General features: G+C 36.4%; 2 protein-coding genes and 1 long non-coding RNA gene across 3 annotated transcripts in view; 2 read left to right on the top strand and 1 right to left on the bottom strand.

The window, feature by feature from the left end:
* The first annotated feature begins 1,942 nt into the window (after positions 1-1,942).
* LOC124723067 lies at positions 1,943-10,943 on the top strand. Its single transcript, XR_007006493.1, has 2 exons — positions 1,943-2,048; positions 4,318-10,943. It is a non-coding gene; the product is annotated as an uncharacterized LOC124723067 (long non-coding RNA).
* On the top strand, positions 2,022-3,965 carry LOC124723066 (inosine-5'-monophosphate dehydrogenase 1b). Its single transcript, XM_047248243.1, has one exon. The coding sequence runs from the start codon at positions 2,130-2,132 to the stop codon at positions 3,687-3,689; it is 1,560 nt and encodes a 519-aa protein (XP_047104199.1). The 5' UTR covers positions 2,022-2,129; the 3' UTR covers positions 3,690-3,965.
* Positions 10,944-11,167: 224 nt separating the features above from the next.
* LOC124722392 (nose resistant to fluoxetine protein 6-like) overlaps positions 11,168-14,735 on the bottom strand; it is a 324,526-nt gene continuing 320,958 nt past the window's right edge. The window contains exons 11-15 of the mRNA XM_047247563.1: positions 13,642-13,737; positions 13,426-13,555; positions 12,145-12,319; positions 11,607-11,749; positions 11,168-11,535 (exon numbers count right to left, since the gene is read on the bottom strand). Coding sequence (XP_047103519.1) covers positions 11,368-11,535; positions 11,607-11,749; positions 12,145-12,319; positions 13,426-13,555; positions 13,642-13,737 — 712 coding nt within the window. The 3' untranslated portion in view covers positions 11,168-11,367. The remainder of the gene's footprint in view (positions 11,536-11,606; positions 11,750-12,144; positions 12,320-13,425; positions 13,556-13,641; positions 13,738-14,735) is intronic.

The raw sequence follows: 14,735 nt of genomic DNA, 5'->3' as shown, positions 1-14,735 counted from the left end.
AGAATATTTGGATTTCGTCTTCCTTGTATTTAAGTCTTGTCACAGCTCTAAGGCCATAATCTGAACTATAACACTGATACCCATCCATATGATTTCAATTGACGCTATATTGAAAGCTGTGCAACTACGTAAAATTTGTTGCGTCCTATGTGGACGATAGCTCACGATGCCACAACACCAAACTACAAGCTGTGGCGCCACGTTAAATGCGTGTGTGAACCTGGCTTTAATTTTTAGTTTAACAGCTGCCACATCATACTCGTGGAGTATTTCCCGCACATAATCCACAATTTATTCTGTGATTGGTCTCACAAATCACGAAGATTACACGGCTCACTGTTTTATTTATTTATTCATCCAAAAATCTATCAAGATTGTGGGATACATCACTGGTTTTTAAATATTGTGCATACGCACACACTACTACAGAAAATTAAACATTTGTTGTTGTTCTAGTAGTTCGAGTAACTGTGAAAGTGTACCTGCTGAACACTGTTTTGACCTTTTTATGTAATAAAATGAAAACACATTGAAATCGAATGGAGTACAGGAGTAGTTACTCCACGATGACTGTGACAGAATGCTTGTGTTTTGAAACACAGCCGTTAGGAAGCAGTTGTGGAAGGAAAGTCACATAACAAATTACGGCCAATTTGAAATTTTTGTGGCATGACAGAATTTGTTGCGTCTCTTACGTTGGGCCACTGAAAACTGGAGAGTTTATACACGTAGCTGCATTACCCCACTAGCTGTGGCGACATTATTGTTGCGTGTGTGAACCTGGCTTTACAGTGGCGAACAGGTACACTTTTTCAACCGCTGGAACTACGAAAACAATTAAATTTCTTGTGGTAGCACGTGTGTGTGTATGTGCAAAATATCTGCAAACGAATGACGTTTCCCACAGTCTCGGAACAGTTTTGGATGAATAAATAAATAAACTTAATATGGGACAAAAAAGGAGTCGCATAGACATCATGGTTTGATAGACCAAGCACCGCGGAAATTGTGGTACCAATAGTGAAACTGAAAATTATAGCTATTCAAAATGCGTGCATTAATGAATACAGTATAATTCTAAAATCTTGAAAGAGTGGCGCTTCTGCAGATGATATTTAATGCTGACTGTTGTTTGGTTTACTGCAGCATGCGCTATTTTAGACTTCGAGTGAGTACTAGTTGCCGCTTGTCATTCCTGCATGAAATCTGATTTCGGATCTAACATTTCGGTTTCGCTTTTCTTGTATTTAGCTCTTGTCACAGCTCTAATGCCAAAACCCTCTCATATGATTCACTTGACGCCACATTCGTAACAGTGTCAACTGTGTAGAACTTATGGCATTCTGTGTGAATGGTATCTGGTGGTTCCACTGCAGTATGCCACTAGCCGTGGCTCACTTTAGTTTTATGTGTAAACCCGACATTCCGCCAGGTGTTAACCGACCTTCATTGTTTTTGAACCAAGTATTTAATTTGGAGCATGAGGCAGCTAGCTCAGGTACATCTGCGGCCACTGACCGTTCTATATACGAAAATATGCTAAAGCTCAATGATGAATGCCCAAATTACCATCTGTTCGTATTTAGTGACAATTCTTTTAAATCTGCTGACTTCCGTGTTTCACGCGGCATGTAAAAATATCTGAATTATGACATGTAAATTTAATTTCACTCTTTTAATCGTGTACTTGGTGCAAAATTCTAAAGAAATTACTTATGCAGTTAGTAATAATGGACATATAACTAGCGGCAAAGACATTAAGATATCCAGAACATACTGCACCATTTTTCATTTAGGCACATGCATCAATAAATTAATTCAGGGATATTACCTGCTGTTTCCTCAAGAAACAGTGTTTTGAAGTTCACTGTATATGTTAAAGAACATCAACAAAGATGGAACCGGGAGGCACACTCTTTGGCTATGTAGAGAAGCGTGGGCTTGATGCAACGTGTTTGTTATGTCATGAGGCATATAAATATCGGAAGCGGTCGTCAGAGTTGGTCTTTATGCTTCGTGTGTCGAGGCAGGTTGACCAGTGGTCTGTTGTGAGTGATCAGTTTTCAAGACTACCACGTGGGAAGTGTTTATTTTGTTGACGAGTGATAAGTCGTTCTGTGTTATATAGTATGGCTGATTATTTGATTTGCGGAGGAACTGGTTATGTTCCGGAGGACGGTTTGACAGGTGCTCAGCTCTTTGGTAACGGAGATGGTCTCACGTATAATGACTTCATTATACTGCCAGGGTTTATTGACTTCACGGCGGATGAGGTCGACTTAACATCGGCGCTAACAAAGAAAATCACGCTTAAAGCTCCGCTTGTTTCTTCACCGATGGATACAGTCACGGAATCTGATATGGCAATTGCCATGGCGCTTTGTGGAGGTATTGGTATAATACATCACAATTGTACGGCAGAGTATCAGTCGAACGAAGTTCACAAAGTAAAAAAATACAAGCAAGGTTTTATTCGTGATCCTGTTGTGCTAAGCCGTGACCATACTGTTGCAGATGTAATTAGAGTAAAAAAAGAACACGGTTTTTGTGGTATTCCTATTACAGAAAATGGAAAGCTTGGCGGAAAACTAGCAGGTATCGTTACATCTAGAGACATAGATTTTCTGAAAGAGTCGCAAAATAGTTCCTTGAAACTCGACAGCGTTATGACAAAGTTAGAAGATTTAATTACAGCGTCAGCAGGAGTCACCTTAGAAGAAGCAAACAATATTCTGGAAAAATCGAAGAAAGGAAAGCTGCCTATCATTAATGAAAATGGGGAGTTAGTGGCTCTAATAGCTCGCACAGATTTAAAAAAATCAAGAAATTATCCAAATGCTTCTAAAGATGAAAACAAACAGTTGCTTGTAGGTGCTGCTATTGGTACACGAGAAGAAGACAAAGCTAGACTAGAGCAGCTTGCTCAGGCAGGTGTGGATGTGGTTTTGATTGATTCCTCACAAGGCAACTCAGTTTATCAGAGAGACATGATATTGTACATTAAGAAGGCTTATCCAGACTTACAAGTTATTGGTGGTAATGTAGTGACTGCAGCACAAGCAAAGAATCTCATAGATGCTGGTGTTGATGCACTGAGAGTTGGAATGGGTAGTGGCTCTATATGCATAACACAAGAAGTTATGGCTGTTGGTCGGCCACAGGGCACAGCAGTGTACAAAGTTGCGGAATATGCAAGACGTTTCAGTGTTCCAGTTATAGCAGATGGTGGTATTCAGTCTGTTGGTCACATCACAAAGGCACTCTCACTTGGTGCATCCACAGTGATGATGGGATCCTTGTTGGCTGGCACTTCAGAGGCTCCTGGAGAGTATTTCTTCTCAGATGGTGTTAGACTTAAAAAGTATAGAGGTATGGGCAGTTTAGAGGCCATGAACAGGAAAGATGCAAAGGGTGCTGCTATGGACCGCTATTTTCACAGTGAGACAGACAAACTGAAAGTGGCGCAGGGTGTGAGTGGTTCTATTGTAGACAAAGGTTCTGTGCTTCGCTTTCTGCCTTACCTGCAGAGTGGACTCCGTCATGGGTGCCAGGACATAGGGGCCAGAAGTCTCTCAGCATTACGTTCAATGATGTATTCTGGTGAATTGAAGTTTGAGAGGCGGACACAATCTGCACAGGTTGAAGGAAATGTTCATGGCTTATTCTCCTATGAGAAAAGGTTGTTCTGATATTTTAGACCTTGTAAAATCTTGTATCACGTAGAGGTGTGTTTTGAGGTATCGTGGAGGTTGTCGGTAATAGGTGTTTATGTTGTATGACAGAAGAATTTGATAAAGGCAATTTTTGAAATTGTCTGAACTCTAATTTCAACAGAAATGAGAGCTGACCTGCTAGTTCTGTTGGTAACTGGTTTTTAAAGTGTAAGACTGACTATGAAAGGAATATTCAGATTATTGTGGAGTAAGACTCTGACAGTTGTGGTAGTTTTGGTCAAATTGTGTGTGTGTGTGTGTGTGTGTGTGTGTGTGTGTGTGTGTGTGTGTGTGTGTGTGTGAGAAGGAAGAAACCTATGTCCTCTATGCATGTGTAGATGTTCAGCTAGATTCATTATATTTACATTTGAATGTAGAAAAATTTTAATGGGCTTTGGTTTTAAATTTCTACTTATATTCCAACTATTATTGTCTGTTGACTGTTGTAGTATTGTGTAGACTTTAATGCATGTCATATTTGATTTGTCTTATGTAAACAAATTTGAAAGCTTGAAGCTGTAACTTGTTTTTACTGTAATTTACTTTCCTTTACTGTGAGAACATAATACCACAGATTGTAAGTGCTGTCCCTTTTCTTGCACAGAATGATCTATCATGGAATTACGAGCAGCTTTTGTCAACGCTTCAGTATCCACTCATGGGATACGTTCCAACTTCATAATGCAGCCACTGAGGGTGAGAATTTGTTTACATAATACATTTTTAGTTTTCTACTGAACTTGTCAGAATCTTGCCTTTGTGAGGAATATGACATTAAAGTAGCTTGTTTCTAATGTTAATGAAATTGTTAATTATATTTTTGACACCTCAGTAAAATTTTTGGTGGCGCTAAAATCATTAATACAGAAGGCATTTAGTGAAGTGTCATTCTGTGCTGGAACAAAAAATGAAAATTTTACACTGGAAAATGTGATCACAAAGAATGAAGACACCAATAATTTAAGTGTGACTATTATGTATGAATGAATGAATATTTGTTGACTGTAAAGGGTGTCAAAATACTGTCCAATAGAAGAAAGTTTCTCTATAGTCTGATTAAAACTTGTCATTTGGCATTGCCATATTGATTTTGTAAATCTTACCTTGGTAAAGGTGCAAGCAACATAAAATAAGCTCTCGACACATACAGAACTTGTTTATGCTTGCTGCAACTTGAGCCTGTTAAATAAGATGGGCAACAGACAGATTGCACAAGTACATCACACTACTTGAAGTGCAGCTGAGCTGATGATTTTGACACATTGATACTTATGTTTTTGACAGTTTGGCACCTGCCACTTTGATGTTGAAAGCTCTAGTTGGAGGACCAAAGTTCAAAATGTCAAGTGTTGACTAAAAAGAAATTATAATCAGGCTGTAGACATATGACCTTTCTATTGACTTTTCAAATGTGAAATTAATAGGATTAAGCTATAGGACCAGAAAGTGAATGTGTTCAATCGAGAATGAAAAAAAAATGTAAATGTTGTGTATAGAATTTGGATGGAGAAAGTATGTTTTTGTCTGGTCACAAGAAGTAAAAAGCCATTTATAAACTTCAGAACATGGCAGCTGTAACTTTTATCGTGTTTTCATTGTGGCAGAGCTGTTGATGAATCCAGAAAAAAAATCTGAATATTTAATGTAGTTTGTATGCTGGTTGTTGAAGATTAACAGCTAAAACTTCATACTGTACTAAAAGGAAAATAGTAATACCTGAATATTTGCTAGATAAAAAGCGAACATTATATGATCAGAGAATAGTAGTAGTAGTAGTAGTAGGAATAATGTTAGTCTTGCAGCTTAAAGAAGCAAATCAAGAAATTTGGTCTACATTAGTCCAATATTAATCTTTATCAGTGGTTTAATTTATTGTACCTGACTTTTTTCTGCTGTAGACCTAGAAGGTTCAGTTGATAACTGTATTTCAGTGAGTTTGTTAGTTTACCAGTTATTATATGATCTTAAAAAAGGTGATCGTAGTGAAATAATTAAATTTTTTGAAGATTTGAGATGTATAAACCATCCGAATATTAAATGGCTTATTTTCATGAAAGTAAGCAGTTAATGCTACCTTCTGTACAGTGTTTGAGAAGTGGTGGCCAGGGATATAACAGGAATGATAATTCAAAACAAAAAGCCAGGTTCTAAAATGCATACCTTGAGAGGATCAATTCTTTATCTTAGATACTGTGAAACAAGCCTCTTGTACTGGAGGCACTTTTTCATATTTTGGAAAGAGGCAGTATGGACCAAAACGAGAAAAATGTCCAGTAAACCTGTGCTCTAAAATGAAGTTCTAACCACTTCTTAATTAGAAGAGTTGTTTCAAAGTAGGAAGATGAACAAGAGCACATGTTTCCAGAATGAGATTTTCACACTGCAGCGGAGTGTGCTGATATGAAACTTCCTGGCAGATTAAAACTGCGCGCCAGACCGAGACTCAAACTCGGGACCTTTGCCTTTTGCAGGAAAGTGCTCTACCAACTGAGCTACCCAAGCAAGACTCGCGACCTGCCTTCAGTGTCAATCCTGCCAGTACCTCACCTCCTACCACCTTACAAACTTCACAGCTTGGTCTGGCTCAGTTTTAATCTGCCGGGGAAGATTTTTTAGAGAATGTGTTTTTGTTTTGAATGATCATTCCTGTCATATCCCTGAATATTGACCATCATTTCTGAAACACCCTGTAAAATTCCCAGGTGACACTTGTCATAGCATGGGGACCAGTTCTTTTTGGACATCAGTCTAGAAATTGACATGCATTGGTCAGCTAGTGTATTTTTCAGTATTCTCATAAAGCAGTTTTCCTATGAACTGCTACTTACACTTGGTACCAGTTTAAATCATTTTGAAGAGTTGCTCACTTCCTGACTTGAATATCATAGCAAGAGTAAATAAACACATTCCACATCCCTGAATGTTTTGATTCATAATGGCATCCTGTCTTCCTGCCATAATGTATGTGTGAAACCCTGGTCTGATGTAAGAGGGTGCCTGATAGCCCTAATCAGATTAAACATCAAATTGTGTAGTTAATATCTTGATTTTTGTTTAGGGTGTTCAGGGAGCAAAACAATGTGCCAGTTTCACAGCCAACAACCATATGCCTATTCACATTTTATCAACACACAATGCTATTCATACACAGCAAGAAACTGATGGTAAATAATAATTCTTTTTTGAAAAAGAAAAAGGTAAAAGGGGAAGAAAACGGACTAATGTGCTTAATGCCAGCCTCAATGACATGTAGTGAATTTTCAGTTTGTAAGAACTATGAAAGACATGAGAACTAATAGTTCTGGAAAAGTTGCTAGCTAAAACAAACATGCACAGTACATTGTTCACGTCGCTGGATCATCTGGACACAGCAAACGTGATTTATCATGCTTAGGAATGTATAATTTATAGACTCTTCACTAAAAAATCAAATTTGGCATTCTGCTGTTGTTTGATCAGTTCTATGTTGTGCATTTAGATTTTAAGTGAACCTTGTTTCAAAACTACATTGTAATACTGTGTATAATAGCAGTCTAAGCTCTGGGTGGAAGGGGGAAATCTCTGTATACAGCTTGGGTTGTCTACTGGATAAGGAGTTTTTGAACAAAAAGTTGGAAGTATATATTGGCACAGGATATTCTAAAAAAGCCTATATGGGCCCAACTTGGATAGCTTTGGATGTACACCTTGGAAGTAGTACTGTGGAGAAACCTTTCACATATGTGATGTGGAGATGTGTTAAGAATCTTCTACATTAGTGTAAGGTTCAAATCTATTAAAGAAAACAAATGAGTAAAATGTTTAAGTGTGTGTGTGTGTGTGTGTGTGTGTGTGTGTGTGTGTGTGTGTGTGTGTGTGTGCCTTTACTCCCAGGTGCAATTTTGTGGTAGACTAATAGAACTGTGGGCTGGGGAACATCGTTTAGAAACACAAACCTGACAACAATGAAGGCCTACATCCAGTAATCTCAAAAGTATCGCTATTCTGGGATAAATGTCTACCGGCGACACATTGACTGGCACTTCTGTTTGATTATATTATTTGCACACGGTCACTTTTGAAATGTGTGTGACTAAACATGTCATCTAAATAAGTGTTTGTGTAATTTGTGATATTATGGTGTAGTATGCTTTCTGTAACTGCCCTATTCTAAACACCTTATTTATTTCAGCATCAATTAAAGAAAATGTGTGGAATATGTACATGCCCAATTAGTAATATCAGAGGTCTGTGTAGCAGAATCATTTGACTGTCTTCATCTGCTGTAAAAGTTTTAAAATATAGTTCCTTATTTCATCATTCAAAGTATCACTAAATGGCTGCCTAACAGTGTCTAGGTATCTTGGGAAGACATTGGGCTTGTTTGATGAGTTAGGTTCAAATCTGCATACAGTAATTTATTTTCTATGGTTTTTCTAAGGTAAATGATGTGATAGTTAATTTTAATAGGACACAGCAACTTTCTTTGATCTTTGTTTAGTCATATCATCTTCTTTGACATTGTCAGAATGTTAAATCCCAGTACTAGGATGAAAAATACTAAGATTTCATGTTTCACTTTGAGACTTTCTGGCACATTAAAACTGTGTACTGGACTGGGACCTGCTGTTTTTTCTATTCGTCATTAAATTAATATTAATTGTTGGCCATTACCCTTCTCAGTGCATTTCTGCACTTGTTTTACATGCTTGCATTGCAAGCTACTGATGTGCACTACTATGAACTGGAATGTGGCTATACATAGTGAAAAGTCCCATTACAGCTGAGACCTAGTTGGCTTTGTTGAATAATATAGTCAGTGAAATGAGTAGTAATGATAGGGGTTTCATAATTCTGCTGGAATATATGAACATGCCATTGTTCAAACGAATGGCTAGTGGTTCTTATGCAGTCTGTGGCTAGAGTGGCCAGCATTTGCCCCAGTGAACCCAGGTTTCATGCATGTTCTATTTGAAGTGTCTTGCAGGGCCCACTTAGTCTGAAATGGACAATTTAGAAAGGGCCTGAAAAAGCATAACATATTTAAAGAATGTCACAATGCAGTACTACTGCTGCAATGGAGGTAAAAAAGTTAAATAAAATTAGTGTTGTTATGGTGTGACATCAGATTTTTGTATGCTTAACTTTTTGCTTTCATGTTGGTTACTTAATGAATTTTAATCCTACAATGTAGGCTTTCACAGCCAGGGTTTACTTCAGTTAACTCTTGGGCTGAGGTGCTATGGTAAATATGTAAAGCTATTCCCAATATTTCATCTCCGGCTCTAAGAAACATCTCTGGTAAAATGGCACATTTAGCTGGAGGTGAAATGTCACAATAGTTTATAGACCATGGCCTCTCAGCTTAAAAGTTTTAACTGTAGTAAATGAATTTTGGTTAACTTTCTCATTACTGAGATAGTCATCCTAGATTGCTTTAAGGTGGCACCAGCATAGTAAAATGTGCATCTGTTTGTGTGAAAGAGGCCATTGCAATAAGTCTGAGCAGCAAGTTAAGAAGTTTCATTTTGTGTTACTGGTCTGAGTTTTCGACATGAACTTTAATGAGTAACACGTAAAGGGTCCATGCCGTTGCAATGGTTTTAAAATGCCTAAGAGTGAACATGTAAAATTGTCTTCAGGAAAGTGATATTACTGGTAAATTCTGAGTAGTACATTATTTAAATTTATGCAGATACTTCAACAACATTGTTATAAAAATTATTTTGGGTGTTGTTCCTCTGGTGTAATGTACTAACAATTTCAATGATTTGTAATTGAAGAGCTGATTGCAATGTATTATGCTGTGTGTGTGTGTGTGTGTGTGTGTGTGTGTGTGTGTGTGTGTGTTCAGATATTTTCTGTGCAGAACTTGTAGTGAGAGAGTTATCCTTTATAAGGAATGTTTAACTGTGTTCCAGTATTTGTGGTGTTTGTCCAGGAAGTTGACTGGAAATTTAATCCTGAAAATAGATTTAAGGTATTTTTCTTGTTACTGTCACATTAAAGTAAGTTAATTTTGTGATGTGACCAGGTATCCAGTGCAGTATTTGTGGAGCATAATTTTGTAGTAAACATTCCATTGGTTCGCATGCTTCCTAGTTACTAAAAGTTTGGCACAATGTATCTGAACATGTTAAAATAAACTGAAATGTTAGGTTCTCTCTAAGTTAGTGGATTTGGCTCTTTATTTTAACACCAAGTTGTTGGAGTTGGTGCATAACTCTTTAAACATGTGAAAACTTACCCTTGGTCTGTAAATTTCAGTATTTATCTTACAATTACAAAAAAATGTGATGGAATTTCATAGTAAAGCATGACTTTGGCAGATTTATGTAATATACAATGTCCTGTAACATTGATGCCAGTATTCAGGTTCCAGTGAGTACAAATGAACTTAGCTGTCTGTAAATGAAACACAGCTTAACATTTCTTATTTTGTAAATTCTAGTTTACAAAAAATGTATATTTAAAAAGCTCATGGTGAAAACTTCAGTACAAGCAAGATGACAGTGAATTGAAATTTAGAGCATTGTTGAGCCTATAGAATTTATCTGGTTACCTTCCAACTTATATTGGAGATGGTTATTTGTATTAAATTTTGTAATTTTTCCTATCATTGTACAGTTTTATTTACTGTAAGCGAGAGGCCACAACCTCTTCACAATTGGTAGATATTTTATGGTGCTGTACTGAACATAAAAGCCAGCATTTTTATAGACAGTATTGCACAGCTTCAATGTGTTCAAAGAAAACTGCAAGAGCTGTTATAATATTAGTCAAGCAAAATTTTCGTCACAAATTTTGATTTTTAATCAGTGACATGACGGCTGCTTGTCTGAAAATAGTTCTCTATTCATTAGGACAACTTTTAGTGCTTTAACTTAGTTCCTTAAACATGGATTGTGTGCACATCTTCAAACAATAGTTTTGGTTACTTATTTTGATCCATTGGCTAAGTGTTACGCAAAAAATATTGTCAAGAGTATGAAAGAGCTGTTCAGAGGTTAAAATAGTGCATTTTTAACATTTTACAGTTGATGATGCACAGAATTATCTACCGAAATTACTGACTGGCTTAAATGTTATGCATATTGTAAAGGTTGTGGTCATAAATTTTCAACCTAATTTGTTGGAAACTGAAATGGTGCCTGCACCCTATTTGTCTGCCCTTGATATTTTTAATGAATATGTACATTTTTGAATCATGTTGTGTGATTTTTAAATTGTGTAATAAACTAATTGATCATTTTTGTTTTTTTTATTATTGGCACACAGTTACACTGTTCCTTTTTAGCATGAGGCAGCAGGAAGATTTTAAATAATGCTTCAAAAGTCAAAATTAAATGCTTCCTTAACAGTAGTAAGTTAAATGGAACCTGTTTTTATAGAGACTTAACTTCTTATATGTAATTCACTCTGTGGTGTACAAAGAATAAAAGTAAATAGACTAAATTTCTAATGAAGGAGTCATTTAAAAGGGAGGGTTATAATTTTGTGAAATTCAGCTATCTTGGATACATCAGAAAAACTCAATGTGGGCCCACATGCACATGGTTTACAATTTCACTAGTTATAAAAAATGGGAAGTGATTTTAAAACAGCTTTAATATCGAAGCAATACTAAATTAAATCACAACTTGACTAGCAGGAACTACACATTAATCAGTCGATACTACACTGAGGTAGCTTTACAGTCCTTAGCTCTTGCATTTGCTTTCTGGTTCTTACTTCTGCATCCCAACAGCCACCTCATTAACAGGACGTTTGGAGTCTCAAAAGTCAGGGACAAAACAAATGCACAAAAGAAAGACACACCTACATGGCCAAAGAAGTAAGCAGCCTGAAAATAAAGGAATCAATTTAGTTAGTTTAGATTTATATTAAGCTGGAAAAAGCATGTACAATACTTACCAGCGGTAAAAACTCGACATGCATGGCAGTTTCGCTGTCTAGGTACATGGAATTCATAAGCAGTGGGTTCAGGAGGTAAACACAGTACGTTAAACGGCTGAGTGGTATCCATCCTCTAAACGATAATATAGAGTTGATGATGCCTGAAATCAAAATTGGGTAATAAGATACATCAAAATCCTTGGCAGTGTTAACTTAAAAACTCAACAATTTTTAAAGTGTGCTGAAGTTACTTGAAGCACTGCAAATAAAATTAAGAACATAATTTCTTGTGCATCAGTGTAAAGGATGAGATGGGTACAGCTGTTAGTTATCCATTCTTTATGCTTTGTGCCATATAAATCTTAGGTCTCTAATGATCTTTCTTGGTGGAATGTGAAACTCGTGTGCTTATTCTGTCTTGAACTATTGCTTGTTCGATGTGTGTACATAAACTGATCACTTTTATTAGAAGAATGTGTGGTAAAAGTTAAATTTTCACAGAGAAAAAAAATACTTTGACAAATGTTACATTTGTGATGTTCAGATTTTTATATACCAGCATTGTTTGTGCAGCATGCTATTATGATCCACGAGATTCCCAGTGCCCATGCAGTTCTACTTAGAGCCACATAAAGTGCTGCTGCAGTAACCGGGATATTACGATTGTAGAGACCAAATAATGTGATCACATTGAAAGTGGATCCTAGAAGCCATGCCATTAGCAGTGTTCTCTGAAACAAAATTTAAAACAATTTCACACACTTTGTTCTTCAGTTGACTGAAGATATTTTGCAATTTCATTCATTCAATTGGATTTATAGTGAGCTGTCCAGTTTGCATGATCTTAACACAAGTTACATCCATTTAAAAAGAAAGTGCTACATTATGGGAGAAAAAGTAAATTGAAAGTAAAATATACTTCAGCTGTTTAGGCACTCAATAGGCAAGCTGTTAATACTCAAACCAATCTAAGTAATTTTCTTAATTATCAACACTTTTCCTAAAAAAAATTGTTGGAATTTGTTTGGAAGCAAATGCTTCCAGGAGGAGGGAGGGGGGGGGGGGGGGAAGATAATGATGATTAGTGTTAAAAAGCCCCAATGATCTCATTAGAGAAGGGACACAAGCCTAGTTCAGGGAAGGTTGAAGAAGGAAGGTAGCCATGCCCTTTTGAAGGAGCCCTCCCGGCATTTACCCTCAGCAATTTAGGGAAATCGTAAATACTTCAGTTATTAAAATGCTTTGAACAACCTTTGGCATTATATCAAGAAAATACAATGTAACTCTCGACCCTTCAGAAAGTAGTCTTGGCATTTAAATATCCAACAAGTAAACAAATGGTCTTTTAATAAATGTTATTGAAAAGATACTAATCATTATTTATATTGTCATTTTCATACATTATTTACATTCTTAGACTATTATCTTAGTTGATATAGTTCCTAGGTTAGTCACGACTCAATGTTTAATATTTTACATTTGGTACTCTGCAGCTCACACAGATCTCAGGAACCTCATTTTTGACTAACAAAATATCGACATCGGCGGCAGAAGATTTATTTTATATTCATTATGCTAGACCAGTGTTGGGTCACGTGCCCTTGAGTGATACACTGTCAGTATTATGTTGTAGGAACAGCCTTTAAATCATGCTGCAAACAATTGTGTGTACATCTGGCATTATGTGAATGGTGGCCAGCTGCAAGAATGTCCACTTAATAAGAGGTGAAATATTTTTTTAGTCAGTGCTTTCAAGGAAAAGCATGTGTTGAATTTCATGTAGAAAAGGATATCAAGTGTATCTTAACATTAGTATCAAATAAGCTGTTATATTTACCTTCTTCAGTATGAGCTTCCCTTTCAAATAAATAACAATGTAGCCAGTAGCTACTCCAACTAGATGTGGTCCAATGCGTGTCCAAGGTGGATCGTACAAGGTACTAAGCATTGCAAATTGTTGATCTAACCTATACACAAAATCTGATGGGTTAAAGACAATGAAACAGGAGAAAAGTTTAGTACAAAATTTTGCACAGTGATGGCATATACTTACACAGGAATATAACTGTTGATATATGATGAGTAGAAAGTTACTGCTGATGAAGCAACAATTAGTGATCCCAGAATAATAGCACTCAGCAAGAAGTAGCTGGAAAAAATGTAAGTAGCTGTTAATAATGTTTGTAAACTGTTAACACTTTCTTCCAAAAGAAAGTGGAAACAACTGAATCACAGCTCCATGACACTGTTACAAAAATTGTTTAACCCAAGTTGATTTAAGATGAATTTGGAATATCTCAGCAATTTGTCTCCTTTCCACACACATCACTTATGAACAAATAATGAATGACTTAATTCTCTTTGCTAGTTTTGTTGGGAATTTGTGTGGTTATTATGTATGAGACTATAGCAAGAGTAGTTACTCATAGGTTTCATCACCAAGACTCACTCTGCTTCGCATTTCTTCAGAAGCTTCACACACCCCAAGTTAGGTACGTTAATACAGTAAAAGAAAATTTGAATTTCGCACATCCTTGCAGTATGGGTAAATTTATATATATATATATATATATATATATATGATTTCACTCTAAATTTGTTTGGCTAACTTGACTGGATAGTATTTGATACATTATCTGGTGGTCTGCTGCCAAGTATCAGACTTTACTGTGAGGGATGTAAGGATCTGTTCCCAATGTTGATTTAAAATTTCACTGAAAAATCTTTTGTTGAGGGCACATAGGTTCTTTGAGAGAGTTTATTTTGTCAGCAGTTGTTACAGAGGTAAATGTTAGCAAAATATAGTTTGTTTTGACATTATTGCAGTGTTCTCAGTGGGCTGTTTTATTTAATGATTTTATTTTGTCACAGTTTCTGAGGCATTCTTGCAACTGGCATCAGATCTTTTGGTACTGTATTACGTCATTTGCAGATATTTCATGAGTGGAGTGGAAACTGATTGGTTGTTAATGGTATGGTTCCTTCCTGATGTACTTGTTTTTACTGGGGTAAGTTTTTTCTCATGTTGTATTTTCTGAATATTAGAGGATACTCAACAAAACTTTTTGTGGCTTTTCAAAACTCTTCAGAACTGGGGGCCAAACTGCACAATAACCCTGAGTTCAGTGTGGGGTGACAGTGGGGTCT

This window comes from Schistocerca piceifrons, chromosome X (genome assembly GCF_021461385.2).
Source record: "Schistocerca piceifrons isolate TAMUIC-IGC-003096 chromosome X, iqSchPice1.1, whole genome shotgun sequence".
In the NCBI taxonomy this organism is placed as follows: Eukaryota; Metazoa; Arthropoda; class Insecta; order Orthoptera; family Acrididae; genus Schistocerca; species Schistocerca piceifrons.
This window is presented reverse-complemented; position numbering and strand designations above follow the sequence as displayed.

Excerpts from the sequence above, each read along its gene's own strand:
- LOC124723066 (XM_047248243.1), top strand. The coding sequence starts at position 2,130 with ATGGCTGATTATTTGATTTGCGGAGGAACTGGTTATGTTCCGGAGGAC.